We start from the raw sequence: 22,699 nt of genomic DNA on the forward strand, positions 1-22,699 counted from the left end.
AGGAGAACACATAAAATTATTCTTCCTAGATCGGGGATAAAATTTCATTAACATTTGGAGAGATGGTGTATTTTTTACTATTTCTGTAGAGTAGAAAATCAGTTAATTACAGCCAGATGGAAGGTTGTGATGTTGCTAGATACCCAGTAAAAAGGGAAGAATTGGGCATTTTTACATCTGTGCCGTATTTCACTTACTAAACATAGCTTTCAGGATTTTAGCTAATTCTTGCTGTCTTCAGTGGACAGTCTCTGCCTTTGTCTCTCTTTTTGCCTTTTTTCATCCATTTCTGGAAATGGAACCGACATTAACAACAGTAGACCTTTTTTCTTGATTAACTTTTAGAAAATTATCTCATCATGAACTCCAAAGAAAGGGGCACCCTGAGATACTAGTGGAAAAACCCCATAGTATATTTGGGTTATTTTGCAAGCTGTCTGTATGTAGGTGAGTACCAGTAAAGTACAAGAATAGTCACGTGTCAAATAATGGCTGGCCTTGCTGGTGGCAAGTATGGTCAAGATGATGGACAGGGTTGCCAAGAGCCTAGATGTGATTTCCTTGAAGTTCTGCCTGGAGCGAGCATTAAAACTATGATTTTGAATAAAATACTCTCAGTCCACCCATTCTTTTGTCTGTGTCTTCATCTAAATGGGGAGAATTCTGGCTGGTTCTGACTGAAACCTCCATGGTGCCCTAATGGTTCTCGTGTGGGGGTGTTCAGGTTGTCTGAGCTGTGCCAGCAGTGCACAGCCTGGCTCTGTATGAAAACCACTGTAAGAAGACAAGGTTATGCATATCCATTTATATTCTGAGTTTGGCCCTGAAGTTATTTGGTGAATTTAACAGTGTCTGAAACAGGAGAACTATTCTAGTCTATTACAACTATTACTATTTAGTCTTTCCATTTTAATTAAGTAATTCTGGTAAAGTGGCATGTTCTGCTTAGAAAGAAACAGCCAGTCCAGGACAGCACATTGTTTAATTAGTGTTGGATGCATTTAGGAAAAGTATTCAACCATGGAGGAAGGGTACTTGGAAAAAAGATAGGATCGTGTCGTCATACTGGAAAAATTCTCCCAAGGAAATGAGTCATTAACCTATCCTAGTGTTTTGCACAATCGTTGTCATTGTGGCTGAGCCAGGATTGTCTGTACCTGTGAGTTGGTACGAATATTTGAGTTTCAGGTAATGACTGGACTCTGAATCTGTTGTAACTCAAACAGAGCAAAAGTATGAATTTGCATGCTTTAAATAGGTAAGAGTAATTAAAATAGCACTTTGGTGATGGGGTTAAAAAAATCCCTAGAGGTAACAAGTTAATTTGTGCAGCTGGTATGAATGATAGCTTCCAAGTTTTATTGTATGGTAAGCAGTATTTGAGATTTGGCCATGTTGGTACATGATCAGTGTAACCGGGCCACCTTTCCAACTTGCACCAGCAAGTTAATGATAGTTGATGTAACAATTAGTAGGAGGTGCTCTGTTGGTTATTTCTGTAGACCTCCATAACTCTGCATTCTTTACTGCAAAGCTTTACGTTTTATACACAGTATTTTGGTTGATAGTGTGTTAAATTCTTAAAATGTTGGTGTTCTTATGCAGTTTACTGGTGTTCACGTGCTAACTAGGCTATATAGGACTGATCACTGAGAGTTTCTCTTAAAAATGAAGCCCCTCCATGTCCTGAGTGGAACCGCAGTTAGCATAAAAATCCTTTCCATCAAATCTGTCCTAGATACTGCCATATATGTGTTTGTAAACAGCAAAATAAGAGTTAAGTACATTTAGATATCTGGTGCAGATAACAATAAGAACTTTCAGAGGTCTATATACATAAATATCTAAACATGTAGAAACCCACTCTCTGGTGATCATAATTTTATACTTTTTCTGTGTTATTAAGGACTGTTTGTAAATTAGTAGTTTTGCCAGCAGCTTAAAGAAGTTGGGTGGTTTTTTGTTTGTACGCTGCGGGATTTTTTTAATAACTGTGGTACTCTGCCAGAAGTGCTAGTACTGTCCTTGGAGAGAGCAGAAGTCTTTTTCTAATTTTTTTTTCCATTTCTCAGTCCATTCATTGCTGGTTGTGTGGTTGCTGTATTCACAGTTGTGTTTTGTGGGAAACAGGGAATGATTTTTCACATTGTTTTTTTTTTTCTCATTTTTCTTTTTATGACTCTGTTTTCAGAATTCCCCACTCTACCAGTATCTGCAGGATTTGGGACACACGGATTTTGAAGTATGCTCATCAGCGTCGCAGAAGGCGGAGCAATGTGCAGCAGCGGAGAAAGAAAAAGAGCGGATTGTGCGTGCTGCGCAGAAAGTGAGCTCTCTCCTGTTCCTGAGTATTTATCTTCTCAAAAGAGAACTGCATTGCTTCACAAATAGGCAAAATCAGTATAAAGATATATCTCTTACAGTGTTTAAAAAATACAAAGGGGAAAAGCCCGAACAATAAACCACAACTGGTTGACATATCTTGTCTACAAATGTGTTTGGAAAGTCGTGGTTAATCAGTATAGTTTGGAGTGTTTCTTTGCACTTATATAAACTAAGAAAGCAAGAGACTTTGATAAATAATTTTTTGAGTGTTGTAAGTTATCTTATTTAGTGGATATTGTTATGTTAGTTTAGCATGACATTCTGGGAATAGAACCTGTAATTTTCTGGAACAGAATATTTATAGTTCCCAGCCCTTCTCAGGCATTCAGTTGCTAAGTATAGCTTTGTCTGTGACAAAGCATATTAAGAAAGAGGATTTCTGGGAAGCAGAAATACAATAACCAATCTGAATGAGATAGTAGAATTGTGCTTAGGTTATGGTAATTTTCTAACAGTAACAGCTTTCAATATTCATCAGCTAATTAGCTCAGACTTCTTAATTCTCTATCCTTTTAAGTAAAGACCTGTGGATTTTTTTAAACATTTTTTTATTAAAACTGTGATTGAGAATTTGACCATTTAACACCTACTATGGCTTACACATTTTTTGTTTTCCTTATTAAAAATAAATTGTATTTTACTCTTACTGGTAGTGTACAGGCAATGTGAGTCAGACAAGGAGCTCTGGAGCGGGCGAGAAAGTTCCTCTTTTGTGAGAGCTGATGTAGGAAACTCTTTGCAGCAAACCTATTGAAAAATCCACAGTCAGTTGGTTTTCTCCTTTAGCACTTAGATGGAGCCTGTGAAGAGCAGTAATTTTCTGCCTACCTCTTTCACATTCACAGTGGAGAGTTCAAATTTCAGTGGATGTGCTCCAACTATGTGCTAGGCCAGGAGGAAAAGGGTGCCATGTGGACTTCTCTGTCCTGGTTGCTGCAGGCTGAGTTGGGCAGCGCCTCAGGTAGGAACCCAAACCAAGCATCCACGGCTTGGTGCGTTGCCTCTGAAGAGTTGTCATTTCTTTCTCCTCTCTCACCACTCTCTATGGTAGCTTCCATCTTGCCTGCTGTGGCTTTTAACCTACTGCAGCTCGGTTTTCCTCTTGTTCATTTCTGCTTTACATCTTTTCTGCCATCTTCGTATCAGTGGTCCACAGCCCCTTTCCTCTTGTTTGTAACCTCTGCTGCTTTCCTGCTGCAGAATGTTCCACCCTTCCAATTAGCTGGCAGTGAACATACTATTTTTCCCAAACACAGGCAATATGATATGACACTGAGATATTCAGAAGTTCTCCCTGCAGGTTTTGGTGGATGGGGAATCATACGGCAAATGAGGAGAACTAATGCTTTTCTTGGAGTCTTTTCTAAAAATAGTGCCGTCTTAATGTATATCCTCTACTCAGTTCTCAGAGGCTTGAAAGAATTAGCCAAGTCACAGTTAGGCTTTATTTCAACAATTCTTTTTGGGTTTTGTATGTGTCACTCTGGTTCCTCTTTTTTTTTAGGTCAGAAGCATTAGTTTCTTGTGGGATTTTTAATTTGTTTTGGTCTGTGTAGGATCCTAGGTGGGATAAGATTCAGAAGTGTATGAATTTATGTGGATAAGTCAGTTTCTTTCTGATCTAAGGAAGAAGGTGGTTTTTTTGAAGTGTTTGCAAGAGTATGGTGTATTTAAAATGACTGACTTGTGCCGTCCTTGAAGTGGAAATTCGGAAGCTGCAGTGTGAAGCTTATTCATCTAGCCATATTCAGAGAAGCCTTCATGGGTCAGATTTTCATATATGTGATACTCATTTCAACCACTCTCTGTACAGACTGTATAAACTTCCTTACACACTCACTAGTCCATTTGAAAAGACTGGGTAATAAAACATGAAATATTTTGCTTTGGTCCTCAATGCTGTTGGAGTCTCCTCGTAGATCGATGGGTCACAGTTTGTGTTACATGTTGGACAGCTGCACTGCATGTTTTGTTACACACCCTCGATCCCCAGTTTCTGAGAATTGTATTCCTTCCTATGGAAGTGTGCCGTGTCTCCCTTCTCTCATGCCCCGCTTCCTGATCAGAGATGACCATTAGGTAAGATGCAGGTGCATATCCATTGAGCAGACCAGTAAGTACCACTGCATGCCTAGCACACGGATTAGGCAGCCTATAAAAAATAACCACCCTACAGTAAGAATCACTAAGTTTAGTACTGTTCAGCAGTGTTCTTCTAGAGTTTACAGCTTTTCAAAGCGTTCAGCAATCATGTTGAAAAAAATTATGAAGGAGCTGCATTCAGAACTCCAGTTTCATGTGCTGAGGATTTGTGAGATTACCTGAAGGGAGGAGGAAAAGTGATTCTTGCTGCATCTCCATGTTTCCTTGGCTGTTTTTTCTAACGTAAGATTATTTTAAATTTAATTAATAAATTGATTTCTAGTTACTCTTGATGTGGACAGGTATTGCATTTATAATAATGATTGCTTCTATCAGTGGTCACGCTGAATTTAAGGCTGAATTTAAGTCAAGGTTTAGCTCACAAATTTTTTTTTTTTGAACTACCTTTAAAAGTATTCATGGAAGTATTAGGTCTACTGCCCTTGCTTTTCAGAATTGTCAGCTGGCACTCACCATAACCCCCAAGAAACCACCTGAAAATATATTTTCCTTTTATAGCTATTGACAGTTCTGTGCTGTATTCATGTTGAAAATAGCTAGTCTGATTTAGTGCAGGAAGACTTTAATTAAATGCTTATTTATTTATTAAACTTTAAAATTTGTTCACTGTTAATATAAAGTTAGGATGAAATATTTCATTGGTTCATATTGTGTTCATTACTATGAAGTAATTAATGGACTGTCACTTAGCTGCATTACTTTATTTTGCATAGTTACTTACGTGGAAGCCAGACAAGCAGTATAATACTGTGTTTATATATATAGTTTTCACCAAGTTTAATATAAAAGTGTTGTGGGATTAAGAGCCTCCTAAGTATTAAGATATACGACTTTTAAAAGCCTCAAGTATTCTAATTTTTTCCCCTCCCTACCCCTCAAGCATTTTACACTTAATTTTATTGTGTTGGGATCAAGTCCTCCGGTGTTGTGTCAGATGTAGAAGTAATTCGTCATAGTTTGCTTTGCAGCTTGAAGGAAGGGAGTGTGTGAAAATGGGCTGTCCATTTCTTGCAAGTGCTAGGATGACGTTCACATTGTCTCATCACTGTCTAGACAAGGATACATAGTGGAAATAAGGAAGAAGCCTGTGTGTGTCATTTCTAGTGATAAAATGCCATAGGTTCTTCCTGCTGCTGTTCCAGTACCAGTTTGGGAGTGGTAACACTTTTCTTTTGTAATCTGATGTCAGAAAGTTTGCTTTTGTCATTTGATTCCTGTGTCCCATTTTGGTAGAGTGTCTCAAAAGGAAAGAGAAAGAGGGAGAGGCAGCTGACCATGCATTTAAAACAGTAGAGTGAATTTAGGAGGATCCGAGGCTTTGTGGCAACTTTTGTATGACATACAGGCATTTGCCTGTCCAGTCATTTCCTCAGTTTTACGTAAGACTGTTATCATTTCCCTTCTCTCGGCCTTTGCCGGCCTTATCTACTGAAATTATAAAATGTCTGGAAAATAAATGTTTTCTGACTTCTCAATATGTACCTATCCACAGTCCTAATATAAAATTATATTGCTTGAGGTTTAATGTAGCTATGATCACAGGGGGCAGATGGTGTTCCATGCTGAGTGATTCCTAGTATATGGGTATCATTTTCCTTCTGTTCTGAAAAGCAAGTTTCCGAATGCCTTAAACACTTTATTAAAATAAAAATGTAAAAGCCAGGGTATTGCTTTGTCTTTGAGATTGTTTCCTCCTCTTGTATTCAGTCAAGTAGGAACCCTGTGCAGCTGCAGTCTGGTGACATGTAGCAAGAATTTGGCATGACAAGATCTCATTTGGGATAGTCAGGGAGTGAAAAAAAACAAATCTGGGAAAAAACGGAGGTTCCTAGTGATTGATACAAATGTTTCTGTTGTGTCTTGCTGTCCTGCCAAACAGAGCATGTGGTTCAGGCTTAAGGAAAGACAAGCATCAGTTGAATTTGAAGCACATCTTAAATAGTTCTCAAGGTGTGGTTTTGGTGATGTTTTGGGTTTTTATAATCAGAATATGGTCTTAATGAACACTGAGCTGAAAAGCTGTAAAAGTGTTTCAAGGCTGTGTTCTGGAGACTGGTGAAATGCCAGGCTGCCATCTAAGGGAGTATAGAGATGTGATTAAGCGTAGTAATTATAGGTGCAGTGTTTCTGGCTGTACTCTGGAGAAAGTTACAGCTGAAGTTCTGGTCTCTAGACCTGTTTTCTGGAATGAAATCCTATTTGGGTGATTCTGCTTGATCTTTAAGGAATGCATCTCTTCCCATTTACACCTCTCCTTTCTCAGTCATTTTCCTAGACTGCTGTGCATGTATGAATGTTTAAATTGATTGTACTGTCACACCTTATCCCATCTTAGATATGATAATACTTCATCCCTAGAATAGAGCTGGTGCTGGAGGCAGAGGATTTTGTTGGGGCTCAGTGCACAGCCCTTAGTGGCCATGCAGGTGACCTGATGTGGGACGGCAGAGGAACTCACCCTTTGCCTTAGTGTAGGCCTCCCACCCCCTTAGTGCTAGTTTTGGGTAGCTGCAAGGTATTTAATACATAGCATTATCTTCTGTAGTGCACAGAATTGCCCTACGCAAGAGAAGTAGTCCTTAGAATTTTTTTTTTAATTCAAATGAATGTACCTAAAATGTGCATGTCCTGTGATATTATATTTTAAAAATGTTAGGGGTTATACATCTTTGTTATTCAGCTTACAGAGAGTGGTGTTCTAAAGTTGTAAGAAGAATATTCCAGAAGCATTGGCTACATGACCTGACTTGTGTGTTGGAGAAAGTTGTTTTACTTGTCAGTAACACTCCCAATGGGAATGCAAACTGAGACACTATTCCAAGGATCTGAATAATTTAGTGTGTTGCTGTACTCTGCTGGGTCACAGCCCAAGACAGTGGGTTGTCTTGGTTTGTGTTTTCAAGCACTGACATGCCTGTTCAGTGTTTATGCAAGCTGGGATTTTTATTTTTAAACTAAAACATGGAGAATAAACTAAAAGATTACTTATGTAGCACACTGGGTTTTTTTCAGTAACTTCACAGTTTAGTTTAGTAAGCTGGTAGCAGTTTAAAACTGTTCTTGGTGTAGCTTTAAATGTTCATGATAAAAATCAGAAGACTTACGAAAAGCTAAGCAGTTGAAAATGGTAGGCTTCAAGAGGCATAATCTTAAATTAAATGGACAGTTCATTCTGTACCCTGCTTTCAGCGTACTAGGAAAAGGAATTCTGAATGGAGTATCTGTTTGAAATTCAAATGCAGAGCAAGTCTTTTGTCTATTTAATTTCAATTTTCTAAAATTCTAATCAGAAAATTTTGTTTTCTTTTGCACTGCTCTGCAAGATCCTTGGAAGATAATCTAGTGTTGCAGTTTGTGCCATTCTTCCGATTTGTGTCATTGCCCTTGAGCAACATCAAAATAGAATCGCTTGGATTTATTCCATAGTCTTTAAGTGTGAATTGCTGGGATAGCTCCTCCCAATAAGCCACAGTGGTGTCAGTGTATCAGGAAGAGCTATCATTATGAAATTCATGTTATTGTTTTACCTCTCCACTGACCTAAAAACACTTCCTTTTGGCATTGGTCTGCAATTCTAACTGTACACAGAAAGATGAGACATATATAAAGAAAAACTTGAGTTAGATTACCTAAATGGGCACCAAATTAAATTATTTCAAAAACTGTTGAAGCATAAGGGCTTTAAGGTGACAATTTCTGATGTTAAAGCTGCTCTGGTTTGCTGCATCAGCCTTGCCACGCTTGTGACAGGGCTGCAGACTGGTCATAGGGCCAACTGCAAAGCTCCAAGCTCCTGTTGCTTGCGTTTCCCGCCTTGTAGTTGGGGGGAAACCCAGAAAAAAAACAAAGATGGGAATAAAAAAAGGAAAAAAACCAAACCCCGAGAAACAGAAGCTGTCACCTTTTATACACTGAACTACTAGAATCTGCATGGGTTGTGGTTTTTTATTTTGAAGAAGTATGCCACCAAATGTAAGCACTTCACAATCAATTTCTTTTGGCATGCATTTTGCTTGATTGTATTACATGTCAGCAGTCTGAAGATTAAGAGGTAGGGCCCAAGAATTCATGAAATATATGTAAGTAAATATTTTGAAAAATACTTCCTGTCAGTTCAGTCTGAGGAAAGTAGATATACAGTGTGTGTCAAAAACTGCTTTTTTTTTTTTTTCCCCATTGGATGGCTGCAGACTGAAGCAAAATTGTGCATCTATTCAATTATAATCTGTCATGCATCATGTTTTAGGAAGATATGTGAGTAAAATGTGTGATGACTGAGAGGGAGTCCCTCTAATTAAAGGCGTTTGAAGTTATGTTTACAGCTCAGATAAAAGTGTGAATTTAGGTTACATGGGAAGCAGTACGGAGACAAAGAACCCAATAGCACACACTGGTTTGGACAGTTCCTCTTCTTACCCTCACTATTCCCTGCCTCTGTTCACAACTTCTTTGGAACCTTGTTCTCAAGCTGCAGTGGGCTGCCCTCTTCCAGTCTTTTACTTTTTTTCACCCCCTGTTAGCCATTTAACATGTTAGGTTTTTATCCTCTAGGAGAGAGCAAGTCTTTCATATCAATGCAGTAGCTGCCAACTTGAGATCAAACTAATTCTAGCTGTAGTTATTTTTAACAGAACAACATAACAATCTATTATGCTCCAAATAGGTGGGGTTACTGAAAGCTTTATTTTATTCTCTTGTGTACAAGCAAACTGACAGGAAGCAGATGTTCTCTTAGTGTACTCTGAAGTTAGGCCAGACACAGTAAGTGAAACTTCCTTACAGGTACTTGGGTCTGAGCTAACAAGAAAATCAAATGCAGAAAAGTAAAGACATTGTATGTTGTTATTTATTTATTTTTGGCTTTGGGATTGGTTTTTTTGTTTTGTTTTGGCTTTTTTTAATTGGAATAATTTCTGTTCCCTTCAGGAAGGCATCCTGTCAAAACTAGTTGAGTTCTTTAGAAGCTGGTTTCCTTTTCCACAGTATAAGAAAAACGATGACATACTTCACCGACTGGTAAGTGATCACTTTTTTTATTTTTCCATTTCCTTTTCTAATCCACAGGTCTTCCTGCTCCTCTGCGCAACATCTTTGGTCTGTGTTGTTGGTTTTGGCTCTTAAGTGTATTACTTATTCTTCAGATAGTGCTGATTCTGGTTTTCAGAGTTAACTGTGCCAAATTGGGCACAAAAGGACAGGAACAGTATCAGTAGCCAGGCTGAAGATCTTCAAAATGTGGAAGAGAAAATAAAATAAAATATGTGGAAGGGAAAATAAAATATGTGAGAAATTATCCCCGTTGGTGGAAGGCAGTGGGGAGATGCTGACTGAGAAGGTCCCTGTGTTGCAGCCGAGTGCCTTGCAGAGACCGCCTAGGACAGAAGGCTCTGAACCTTCACCTGAGTATTGCTTTACCCTCTGTTTCAGCTGTTGGCTCAGGCATAGCACCACTGCAGTGCAGCTGTACTAGCCCTGCACCCATCCTGGCCTCTTTGTTTCTGCACTGCTGTCCACTGGGCTTCTGCACTTTGGGGGAAGCAGAGCAAACTAAGGCAGTTCCATTCCAATGCTTCAGAACTGTCATTTGCTGCCATTGAGCAGAGGACAGACGTCCTGCAGCACTCTGGCTGTTGGGAGAGCCCAGATGCGTTCTCTGTGCTGCCCACGTGCTCTCATTTCAGCAGTTCAGAAGCAGGTTGTGTGTCCCAACAGAGGTTGTATTCTCCTCCTCCTGGAGCCTGCAGGATCATTTAGGGCCCAAGTCAGCTTGTGTGGGTTAGACCTGAAGGGGGATTGTTCTATCCCAGTTAGTTAAAAATAATTTTATGCTGCCTTGTGCTGTTCTCTGCAGCACCACTTTCTAGCCAGTTCAGTCTTCTGTCTGGGCTTGTCTCAGATCTGCTTTAACTTGTACCCAGCTGCTTCAGGCTTGCAAATGTCATTTTAGTTGGACTGTCCCAGAATCTAGAATTTTGATTTTTTTTTTCCTACTGTGATGTAGGGTTGGCATCTTAAAATATAGCTTCAAAAGAAAATTTTGAGCTACATGAGAAGTTAGGCTTTTCCATTTCTCAGAGAGTTCTGCCAAACCCAATTGCTATCTCCTCTTCTTTATCTCAGGAGAACAAAATTTCCTCGGAAATCTCTCATTAGTGATCTTTGATTGACTTTTTTCATCCTCCCTCTTCCCCTGTGAATCAAAAGGTATTATCTTTACAGCAATTTTTAGCCATACTTTCTTGAGATGGAGGCATAACCAAAAAACATGGAGAACCTGTTTGTCCTGCTGCATGTTACAAGTAGTGTACTGAAATGACACAGGATGCGTTGGAGGAGGGCAGTTTCCTCTTGCACACAGTCCTGAAAAAAAACCGTTTTCCACTAGACATAGAATGCAGATTATCTGAGTGACATCAGTGTGTGGAATTAAACTTTTAAACCAGCTATCCTATGGTTTCATAAAGAATCTCATTCTGTCAATGACAGAACTAAACAGGTTTTGTACTGTGAAATGTAACACTTGTGTGAAAAGCTTCTGTTAGAGGGTTTTCAGAAATAATCTCCTTTCTCTCCTGTAATAAGCTAGATGCAAAGATGCACGTGTTCAGTGTTTGTTGGGCTTTGTTATGACATTCTTAAATTAAAATGTTTTGTATTATGGTTTGGTGCACTATGCAAACTAAAATTTCTGTGGGCTTCTCTGATGGACACATTTGTCTTCAAGAACTGCATATTTGTCTTAAAGAGAAAGTAGTAGGGAAAAAGTAACAAATGCCTATCATGGCATCAAATTCACAAGTAAGTAGCTCCCTTAAGTTTGCCTGGAGTTTATCAAGTGGGAGGCCTTCAGAGCCCCATGCTGTTTCATGCTTGGATTGAGTTTCCTTGGGAAAGGTACAGAATCTTGCAGGAGGGGACTTCACTGCCTTTACCTGAGGCTTGAGTCCAGTGCTTTAACCTGCTATTACTAAGTGTCCACAAGTGACTTTTTGTTGACTAATTTGCAGAATCTTTCTTCTCTTTCTGAGTTTTGTTTGTGATGACATAAATGATGTCATGACATTTAAAAAAAAAAAAAAAAGTGTTTACTGTTTCAGAAATGATCTTGTAATAGATACAGGACCTCTCTGATTCTTATGCAAATGTATTGGCATACTCTGTGGCCTGTTTCCAGTTATTGTTGCTAACTAGGTCAGATCACAAAGTCAGTGCCATGCATCCTGCAAGTCTGAAATGTTAGGTTGTATGTGAGTTTTTAAAGTTAAACAGGTTTAATAAATATGAAGTAGCTGCTTGTGATATATCTAAAACATTCCTGTACTCTTTGAGAATAGACTGCTGTCAGTAAAATGTAGAGTGTCTGGGTGTTTTCCTTGTTCTGCTAACTTAATTTTAAGAATTTGCATATTCTTCACTAATGCCTGTTTTTTTCTCCTGCCCGTTTGTGGTAAGGATGTTGGATTTCGAGTTGACACGCTCCGTACCATCCTGCAACAGGAAGTTCTGCTGCAGGAGGATGTGGAACTGATTGAGTTCCTTGACCCCAGTATCCTGTCTGCGGGGCAGTGTAAGCAACAGGAAAACAGACAGCTTCCAACACTGCGCTCCCTAGCAACTCCTAATATTTGGTATTGTATAGAGAATATCTACCACTATATTCACTGAGAAACAAGCAAAAAATATATTGTGTGCTCTTGAAATAAAATGCAGCATTAAAGTATCTATTTTTTTTCTCAAGTCCTTGGGTCTTTGGTCCACTAGTCCCCAGATTTTTTATGAGAGTGTTTTTTTTTTTAATCAGGCATTTTATTGAAAAAGTGAATTTTAATCTGAGATAGCTACTTGAATGGATACTTCCAAACTAATATATTCTATTAGGAAGAACTAACATGGTTGATTAATTCATTAATTTCTAAAACTAAACAAAGGTGATTTTGAGAAATGAGACATGATTGTGAGGACTGAATTGAAAAGTGGTTTTTTTGCTGTGGTATTCATAAAATAAATTGCATGGGGGAGAGGTGAGGTGGGATGTGCAATTAATTTTCAGATGTAGAATACCAGAAGAATAACTAAAAACTATTTAAATAGGATGCATTGGAGTCAATAAAGTCTCGTGAAATTCACTCAAGAATTCTGAGGGGGCTGACTGCAGCATTATCTGAACAACTAGCACCTGTATTTGAAAAATAACAAGGCCAGTGGTTGTTCTGACAGAGTGTCTTGCTCAGAAATGGACAGGAATCAGTAGATAAAAATCTTATAACACAGCCCAGTGTTATTTTCTCATACATATGTTAGAAAAATAAAGTTATTATAGTCACACCCCAACTGTTTAAGTTATTGATGCTCTCTGTCAAACAAGAGAACTTTTGAACCAGATTTTTCTGGTCCTAGCATTATTCGGTTTCTTTACCTGTTCAGATGAAAAAGTACACTTACAAAATAAGTGAATATTATTCAACTTACAGATGACACCAAGTTTGTGTTTTCATAGAATAGAGGGTCAGAATTAGATTGGACAAATACCTTGAAATCGATAGAAAAGTCAATAAAGAGAAAAGTCTAATGCTGCACTTGGGAAGGAAAAGTTAAATTAGTAAACACAAAGTGATGAGTAATTGCATATGCAGTATTGTTCCAAAAAAGAAACTGGGATTGAATAGTGTTAGGATGTGTAGAAGGTGTTAGGAATGTGGGGATCAGTTGTCATTCACTCTGTTCATAACAGGGAAGGATATGAGGAAAAATAATGTAGTTAATCTGCCAGTGATTCAAACTGGATTTAGGGGAAATCTTTTGAACTCTATGGGTACTCATGAGTTGGAATGGCTCTCTGTGTGGTTGGTGAAGTCTCATCTTTGGTCTGCCCATGATGATCTGGGTTAACCAGAAGCTGAAAATGGACTAAGTGAGCTCTTATATCTCTCTTAGTCTTTCATGATTGTGTTTGTTTTTTTTTTGCGAGTGACTTTATTTCTTTAATTTACCAAGGAAGTTAGAGACTGTGTGTCTGTCTGTCTCTTTTAAAGGTGATTACATATTTGGACTGTTTTAACCCTGGACCTTTACTGAAACCTATCAGGAGCCAGTAGCCCTGAAGAGTTAACACTTGTAAAGCTTGTTGAAATTTGCCCACAAAACCATCGAGAAAAATAAAAACCCAGAGACCATGTCTTATTTTAGAAATGGAAAAATATTCCTTTTGAATACTTCCAAATCTAAATACAGGATATGCAGCTTATGGGGTAAAGAAAGTGAATATTTTTCATTGAAAAAATTCTGGAAAACTATAGTTGAAATGTACCTTGAAGCCAATATCCCGTCCATCTCTGTGAAGGTTGCAATTATTTTACAAAACCCTAACTATAATAATAGTGTGAAACACAGTGTATTTTCTAGCATTTTCTTATTTATGTTGAATTTTTTTAGAAAAAAAATAACTATGAAGTTTTTGAAATGTCCTTTAGAAATAACTGAACCGAGATACTAGGAACTCTGTTCTTCAAGAATTTTCAAAAGCTGCCAAATTATTTAAAATGATTATTCAAGCCATATTTATAAAAATGTGTTAAAAACTAGTGGTGCGTTGGTGTCCAAGTTAAATGAGTCAGACTCTAGAAAAAATACAGCTGGCATTACTTGAGGGATTTGCTACCAAAAGAAACATGCCCTTCCCTACTGTACTCTTGAACCTGGAAGCGCAGATATTACAGTTCCTACACGCCCTGGCTTATAATGCTGAGTAGTCAGTTTTTTTCTTTTTCTATTTTCTTTTCTTTTTCTTTTCTTTTTTTTTTCCCCTCTATTTTTTTTTTTTAAGTCATATGTAAGAGAAACTGACCTTTCAAAGTGGTATATTATTCTAGTCATGCTATAAAAAGCTGGAGAAATGTTTCCTTCAAGTATACCGAGCATGTAATAGCATGTACATATTCATCTAAGTCTGCCACTAGGGTAGTTTTTGGTGTTCACAGCTCCCTTCAGGATGTACATAAAAGTCCCCATAATAAGATGTTGTAATCTCAAATGTAACTGAAAATTTTGTGATTTTTTTTTACCTGTTGTTTGACCTCAGGAATCTGTGGTTGATGATGCTTTCTCTGTTTGCAGGGATGTCTCGCTCTTTCTTGCCTTTGTAAGTGCACTGCTTATGCTTCCTTCGTGGTGGAAGGAATCATCGTGGCTGCCGTGGGGACTGGTTCTGCTTGTCTATGCAGTCTTTAGAGTATGGGGCACATGGAGGACAGCCAAGCTGCAAATGTCCCTGCGAAAACACTGTATCCAGCTGGAGGAAACAGTGGCAAATAGCCGAGCTTTTACTAATCTCGTGAGGAAAGCTCTACGACTCATTCAAGAGACTGAAGTAATTTCGAGAGGATTTACCCTGTGAGTCTGTATTTCACTTTATTTAATACACATATCCATTCAAGCCTGCTGTCTTCTAGAGTTGTCTTGTTACACTGTCTCCTGTAACAAGTGGAATAACTGAAAAACATAGTACTTCAAGTTTTTTGCTTACATAAAATAGTATAATTACAATTCATACTAAAAGAATGAATTCTAACAACTCAGTGTTAAAAGTGTAACAACTCTGCATCCTGAAGGTGAATTAAGTCTCACAAAACTCATACGTCTTTGACATTTTCTGCTCTACTAGCAATGAAATACACAAAGAAAAGGACTTTGAAATAATTTCAGTTAAGTATTTTGGGGAGTCATTTAGAGAGTTGGTTGTTTGAGATAGGTTTTTTTATCTTATATTACCAAATATATGTAAATAAACTGATCTGCAAGTAATCATTTGTATTTTAGAAAACAAGATGACATGAAAACCGTTCTATTTTTGTGTAACAAATAACAGTCTGAAGTAGTGAGAACAAAGTAATCAGCAAAAACCATCAAAGATCATTTCCCACCTCAAATAAAGTTAATATTACTCTTTTTTCTTGCATACAATTGTTGAAATGTTTAGCTTCTTAAATAAGTTACTGTTGAATTTGCCTCTCACTTAAGGGATATGAAAGTGTTTCTGATTACTTTGCTCTTGTAGTGATTTGGTAAGTTTTGCTCATTTGGTATGTGAAAGGACATCAGAACGTGTTCAGTGTATGCAATGATTCCAAAGCCAAGAGGCCTGCTTCTGTGCACTCCCATTGGCGTGGAGGCTTTTCCCTTGTAACAGCCTATGGTGAGATACATATCTGTGCCAGTTAGACTTAAAGCTAAAGGAGGTGGGAAACGCCAACACCTAAAATACAGTTGACTTCTTTCTAAAAACAATCAAAAATTCCCTTGCGTGCACCAAAAAGTTGTTTGTTCGTGCCAGGCCAACTATTCTGCCTTCAGGCACATGTTCTTACATGCAAGCTTGAAACCGTAGACTTGAAATTTTGGATTAATTTTCTAGCTTGAGATACCTTCAGTGTGCTTCGCTAAAGAAATGTTTCGTTCTCCCTTCGGAATGCATAAGCATGTGTTCAGTCTGCCTAGCTATGTGTTTTGTTTTGATCTGGGTTTTTTGCTGAAGAAGCATATAGTTAAGCAATAAGCAGTCTTATCTTTGCAAACGGGTTCTTAAAAGAAATTATTGTTAGGGCTTGTCCAAATTACAGATGAGAAAAACATTTGGATTTTTGCCTAAGTTTAAGCAAACGAACTTGTGGTCAGTGTCTAAATTGCTGCTGCCTTGTTCTTTAACTACATATCTTAGATAACAGATTAACAAAAAACAGACTGGTCTTTAAGCTGATGCTTGATCTAATAGCCTCTTTACTTAAAACTTTGGCAAACTTTTCAAAAGACTTTGGAGTATGGATGGAGGGGGAGAAGTCTGACTGACATCCTCACTGGAACAATTGTACAGTATGAAGAAGTCAGTGCTGTACAAGTTTTGGTTTTGTTTAGCCTGGAGAAAGTTCTAACTGCAGAGTGTCCTTTTCTGCAGCCACATATACAAGAGATGCTGCTGCACAGATCAATGAGAAATTCTTTCTTTGTGGTAGCACTTTGTGTATGATCCAAAAAACTAGTTATCCCTTTTTTCTTCTAGAATTTTGCGACAATAAACCTCAGCAGAACAAAGTTTAGTACGATCTCCTGTAGTAATCTTGTCAAAGTTGTAGTGCTTGTTCAGAAAGAGTCACGTGGCAATAGAAATGGTTACATCTGAAATGTTAATGAGTATTATCTTGTGTTATTTTACATCCTTAAAGAATGAGAGTTCAATCAGGTGGAGCAGCATCCTGGTCAGTGACACACAGGCAACTGTTTTAAGGTACTGCTAGCTCAGCATCGCTTGGGCTGGACATCAGTCATATTGTGAATGGAAAAATAGTGAAGCTGACAAATAGTACCAAGTTCAGATTTTGACTAGCTGTTCTTAGCTAAACTGTGATAGGGCAAGCCTAGGTCTGCAGCTGAAGTTCCTTGTTGTCCACTTGTGGTTTTCCTCCCCATTGCACCATTCATTGCTATTTTTGTAGGCTAAATTATATATGCTTTGAAATATCTATGGTTTTGCTTTATTATATCCTATTTGCCCCTTATTAATTGATATTGGACTGTCTCTGTAAATGTTAGATTATTTCTGATGAGGTTTTGGTTGGTCATCACTAGTTCACTATTTACTACTGCTGTACTCAAATAAGATTCAAACATAATTTTGCCTTCATTCCCCTCCCATCCAATAAAACTCACAGCAGCCACATAGTATAGGAGCTAAGAACTTGAGCAGGGAGCTTGGACTAGATAATCTCCATTGGTCCCTCCCAACCTTAACTATTCTGTGATTCTGCAATCCTGTCAGGCTTTTCTTGGATTAGCTACTTTCAAAGATATTCTGATATTCTGATTACAGAATGGCCTTCAGAAGTGTTTAGCCCTGCTGTTGGCGTTTCAGGTGTGTCTACTTGTACAAGCTCTGCAATGCAGAGATGGCCAAGATCTCACCTGGGTAATTTGGATTACAGAAATTGTGTAGCAAAGGTTAGGCAATGCTCTGCTCAGGCAGAAAGGCACTATTTCTGTCTAATTGCTTCACTTGCAATTAGACAAATGAAGCCTGATCATGGGTTGCAGCCTGGAATTTCTGCAGGGTAATGAAAGTATGTCCATTGTCTTGCACATTATGAAATGAGAACTGAAGGAATATATAATGAAAGGCTGCAGCAAGTATTTATTCCCTTGCCTGTCACTGAAATAATTAACTTCTTTTCCAAAATGCTCCCTTTCTACTATATTTTAAACTGGAATTAAGCCCCAGGAGCCACATGTTGGTGCATTTTAGCATCTTTATAGAACTACTTTAATATTGGAGTGCAGGAATAGGTTTCAATGTGTCTATATAAGTTTGTTGGAAGTTGAAAGCCTGTTTAAGATTTAGCTTGTGAAAATAATGGAGAAATATGTCATTATTCTTTACAAGTAAAATGGGTCTGGAGCAGTAGGAAAGAAAATTCATCCTTAACCTTTTTTTTCGTCTTGCTACTTGTGGCTGATATGCAAAACCCATAACATTTTGTAAGTCAAATTAAATACACAGATGATAAGAGAGAATTTTTACAGGAGTGTGTAGTGATAGGAAAAGGGAGAATGGCTTAGTCTGAAATAGGGCCGGTTTAGATTAGAAGCCTCAGGCTGGATGGGGCTTCAGAGAGCCTGGTCTAGTGGAAGGTGTCCCTGCCCATGGCAGGGTGGTTGGAACTAGAGGATTTTCAAGTTCCCTTCCAACCCAAACCATTCTGTGATTCTGTGAAGATAAATGAAACATTAGGAAGGTAGGGATTAGACATGTCTGACATGTAGACATTAATAACAAATTATACTAATATAACATTAGTGGAATAAAGAAGAATTATTTTCTAAAAAAGACTGAAGCAAGCCTTTCCAGAAGGAAAGCAGATTGTTTTGCTCAATATTGGCACTACATGCTGTGCATGAGTTGTGCTGTATTTGTTCTGTATAGGAGTTGGAAATGCTTGCATCACTACAGAAGAACATGCACCTCTGTCTTTTATACAGCAGAAGAATTTTCCTCCTTTTCTTTGAGCCTCCTTCTGACAATTCCCCCTAGGCTTGAGTCTACAAACTGATGTGAGAGTTTATACATAAACACTTCCACTTGTTAGCTTGGAAAGCTAGAGAAACATAAGAGTTGGGCATGTGCTGCATTACACACTGTGTTCCCTGCTGAAATGTACATCTAGGCTAGGCACTTGAAATTTACATTTAGAAATGGAAATGAACACGGACTTTTTATTTTATTCAAATTTTAAAGTTGTTTATGTTTATGAGATGTTATATAAACCATTTTAACATCACATCATTTAATGTGGTATGCAGATATATTGTATTTCAGCTAGAGTATTCAGAATATGGCAATATTTGGCATGAATCTGCTCGTGTTAATCATGATTAATATGCTGATATGGGTCCAGCCTTGCTCTCTGGGTGGGCTGCATTGCTTTTCATAGTTGACAGTGAAGGCCATAAGCTATTTCCCTCTCGGTCAATGTGCAGCATGGCCCAGCTAAGCACATGGAGTAGGACTGACATTTTTGCAGCAGGGTCAGGCCTGCTGACTTGGTCAGCTGTTTTAGTCAGACAGGGTACAGAAACAGTTACCAAGGCAGCAACACACTTCAATCTTGCCAGGTACCCTGTAAGTTTTTCTCTTTTAGTGATTGTGGGCATGAATTCACCTCCTCGCCTGCCCTTGGAAAGTTGAGAGCAGAAGCAGGCTTCCAGTCCCAAAACAATTAGTCATAATTGATCATCCTGTTGTCCATCCACATTATGTTCATTCCCAAGCTGATTCTACTGAACACAGTCCCAGCAAGTAGAGTTCACCTCAGCTGTTTACAGTGTCTCAGTCATAGATTTGGCATCAGATTGTGCATGAATAGATGTAACTGGAGCTTAATGTTACACAGACATGTGTAATGTTCACCCAGTTCACAATTCATTTTGTTTCCAAATGAGGCAATTTCTTACAGTGCTAAAGCCATATTCTAACAGGCAAGTGACATGGTTTCTTTTAAATGGTGTATTCACCTGAACAGGTGGATGCCAAATGTAATTTCAAATGTGCTGGTGTGGTCGCATATATTTCATGTGTTTACCTGTCAAAACTTTCACAAACGCAGCTGTCATTCATTGCATGATAAAATCTATATCACCACTCAAATAATATATCTCTTGACCTAGAAAAGTTTCTACAAGGAGGAAGTTAAATGAATATAGTATTTTGCATGAGTAACTAGGTAGTGGCACATTTTTTCTGCAAGAATTATTAAAAGAATAAACTTAGATGTAAAGAGATGTGGTAAATACCTGTTTATTAAAACTTTCAAAGCTGACAGTGGGCTTGTAATAGTTTTGTTTAGGAGATAATGTTACGGCCTCTCTACCCTTAGTGTATTATCTTAGAAAATTTTAGAGAAAATAAATGTGCCTAGGAGTTTTGCCATGGCTCAGATGAGAATAGAGTCAGGCTATCTACCGAGGAATCCTGGCTGCTGTCTGAAATGTTGATTAAATATACCATTGATAGGATGGATTTTTTTTTTAATCTCATAGTTTCTGAGTGGTTTGTAAAAGTTTTCTAAGTAATGGAATAAGAAATCTTATGTACTGTCTTTTAAAAATACTTTAGGACATCTGTACAGTTGTATCACATTTTACTTTTCAAGTTTGCTTGACAGGGTCAGTGCTGCTTGCCCATTTAATAAAGCTGGACAGCATCCTAGTCAGCACCTGATTGGTCTCCGGAAGGCTGTGTATCGATCTGTCAGAGCCAACTTTCGAGCTTCAAGACTGGCCACTCTGTACATGCTGAAAAAATATCCTTTCTGTACAAACCCACAAGTGAAGATACACTGTGTTACCTCCCTGTGGTTGTGCCAGTGTTTAGAGTCGGTATTTCTGGAAACAAACAATTTCTATTTACATATCTAAACAAGGTAAAGAAAAGGTAGCATAGTAAATTTGGGCTGGTGCTTGGTTTGGAATGCGTTTAAAATTTTTGCCTCCTTGTACTGTGCAGATCCGCTGCACTGAAAACGTTGTCCCAGTTACTGACACCCATGCCCTTGGTGTAAGTGCCGATGATGTATTTCAGAGTCCTTCAGGTTTTTGTTTTATAATTCCTTTTAGTCATCTTTTTCCCTTGCACCAAAATATCCTCTGCTCTGAACAAATGGCCGTTCACTCAGCATCCTTATGTTCAAAGGTAAGTTGATTTTCTGTTTCAGACAAGCTGAGTGGAACTGATTGCATTAATTTAGCCAAAAGGCACATTTAAGAGCAAGGAGTTTCCACTCTGAATCAGACCAGAACTCTTTGTTCAGATTACAGTTTGTAAAGTGTCATCTGTATTTTTTCAGTGAATTGATACTTTCTTTAATGGCATTAGCATTTCAAGGTTTGTTTCTATGTTTATTGTACTTATTGTACTATATAGGAAATAACAATGTATTCGCCCTAAATTATAGCAAAAAATGAGAAAACAGATATGTTCCTAATCTGAAAAACAACATACAAGAAAACAAAAGCCAATGGTAATGTGAGTGTTGAAAATCTGACACAACAAAGTACTTCTTTTGTCTTCCTGGAACTTAATATTGATTAATAAATGTTGTCTGGCAAACAGATGAGTATACTGAGTGTTAATGTGTACACACACAGCGGCACACACAAAGCTGCGTGTGTGTGCATTTGCTTTGAAGCAAATTAGTATTTCTTTGCAAAATATTAATTTCTGTAGGAATAGGCATCCTTATTCTGAGCTCAAGACTTAGCTCTGAGGAATAAGGTGTATTTGCTGTGTAAAGGAATTAAAAATTACTCTAGTTCAGACACGTTGATGAGAGCAACTGATACCTAGCTTGGAAGTAGTCAAGAATCACTTCTAAGAACATGGGAAGAGAGATCTGAAAATAGGATCAGCTAACATGTCCTTCCCAAACATCCTTCCCCATGGAGAAAGTCAGTCCAGCAGTGGTTACCATAGGTGTGTAATTGTTGTTATACCTGGGGAAGTTACAGGTTCAAGGAATATTGGTGCATATTAGACTGTCCACTAGTTTTAAAACTACTAAATTTAAGGAACAGCTTTTAAATTAAGGAATGCGAGAGACAAAAGTTTTGTTTAGTTTGGATAATTTGACATTTATATCTGTCTTTGAAAATTTATAGCAATTTACCATGTAGATACGCAGTAGTAAGGGCCAGCAGAAATAAGTGGCCAAAAATTTATTGAAATTTAGTGTCTATAGATGGGTTCTTGACAAATGGAAAGAGAATCATTATATTTGTGAAGAATATAGTGGCAAAATCAGTGGTACCACGTGAAGGATTCTTTCTCCCTACCAAGCTAATTAAGGACAGCTTTAAGGTAGTTCCAAGTTGCCTTCGTTTTGATTTTTTTTTTTTTCCTTTCCCCTGCTATCATGAATGCCTGAAAATATTACATGTATTACAGGAGTATTGGTGGCAAAGAGCATCTTTCAAATAGATTCCAGTGCCTTGTGCACTATTTGGCCCTTCTGGTGGAGGGGCCAAAGATTCCTTCATGTTGAAAGCATTTACAGCTGCGACTTGAAACAACTTTAATGCTCTTGTCTGTCATCAGATTGTTAGCACAGATCTGGTCTACAGCAAGGAGAAAGAGAAACTGGAGAGATTAAGTAAAGGAGTGAGGCAATAAATTGAAGGAACGGAATGCTGATAAATTAAAGGAAAGGAATTTCCATCCAAAATCTGGAAATGAGATCTCTATTCTGACTTTTACAGGTCTTTTTAGTAAGTTCGGCTTTCTACCAAATCAGAAGATATTCTCAACTTTCATTCCTCTCAGTTGTTTGGTCTTGAGTTAATGAATTTCTATTTGAAATTTGCTTTTTCTGAGCATTGTGAGATGTATGAATCCACTAGAGCTATTGGTGATTTACACTGGCAACAGCAAAACAAAATTCTTTTAATAGAGAAAAACATTCAAAATAGGTATTTGAAAAACATTCCAAATGTGTAAGATTTGGATTAATATTACAAAATTGCATTAAAAAAAACCCCAAACCTATTTTCCCTGGTTAGTCATAATTCTGTTTAAAATTTTGGTTTTTTTACTGGATACTGCTTTGTAATTTTTGTT

General features: G+C 37.9%; 1 protein-coding gene across 6 annotated transcripts in view; it reads left to right on the forward strand.

The window, feature by feature from the left end:
- Positions 1 to 22,699, forward strand: part of VEZT (vezatin, adherens junctions transmembrane protein) — a 53,440-nt gene that overhangs the window by 13,263 nt on the left and 17,478 nt on the right. For 3 of the 6 annotated variants that reach the window (XM_027893447.1, XM_027893450.1, XM_027893449.1), the window contains exons 2-6: positions 2,192 to 2,326; positions 9,475 to 9,564; positions 12,001 to 12,176; positions 14,662 to 14,937; positions 20,241 to 20,390. In XM_027893447.1, the coding sequence (XP_027749248.1) occupies positions 2,192 to 2,326; positions 9,475 to 9,564; positions 12,001 to 12,176; positions 14,662 to 14,937; positions 20,241 to 20,390 (827 nt within the window). The remainder of the gene's footprint in view (positions 1 to 2,191; positions 2,327 to 9,474; positions 9,565 to 12,000; positions 12,177 to 14,661; positions 14,938 to 20,240; positions 20,391 to 22,699) is intronic. The other 3 variants (XM_027893448.1, XM_027893451.1, XM_027893452.1) reach the window with 2 other exon arrangements.

This window comes from Empidonax traillii, unplaced genomic scaffold (genome assembly GCF_003031625.1).
Source record: "Empidonax traillii isolate 1590-97213 ecotype Southwest subspecies unplaced genomic scaffold, ASM303162v1 scaffold389:size961896, whole genome shotgun sequence".
In the NCBI taxonomy this organism is placed as follows: Eukaryota; Metazoa; Chordata; class Aves; order Passeriformes; family Tyrannidae; genus Empidonax; species Empidonax traillii.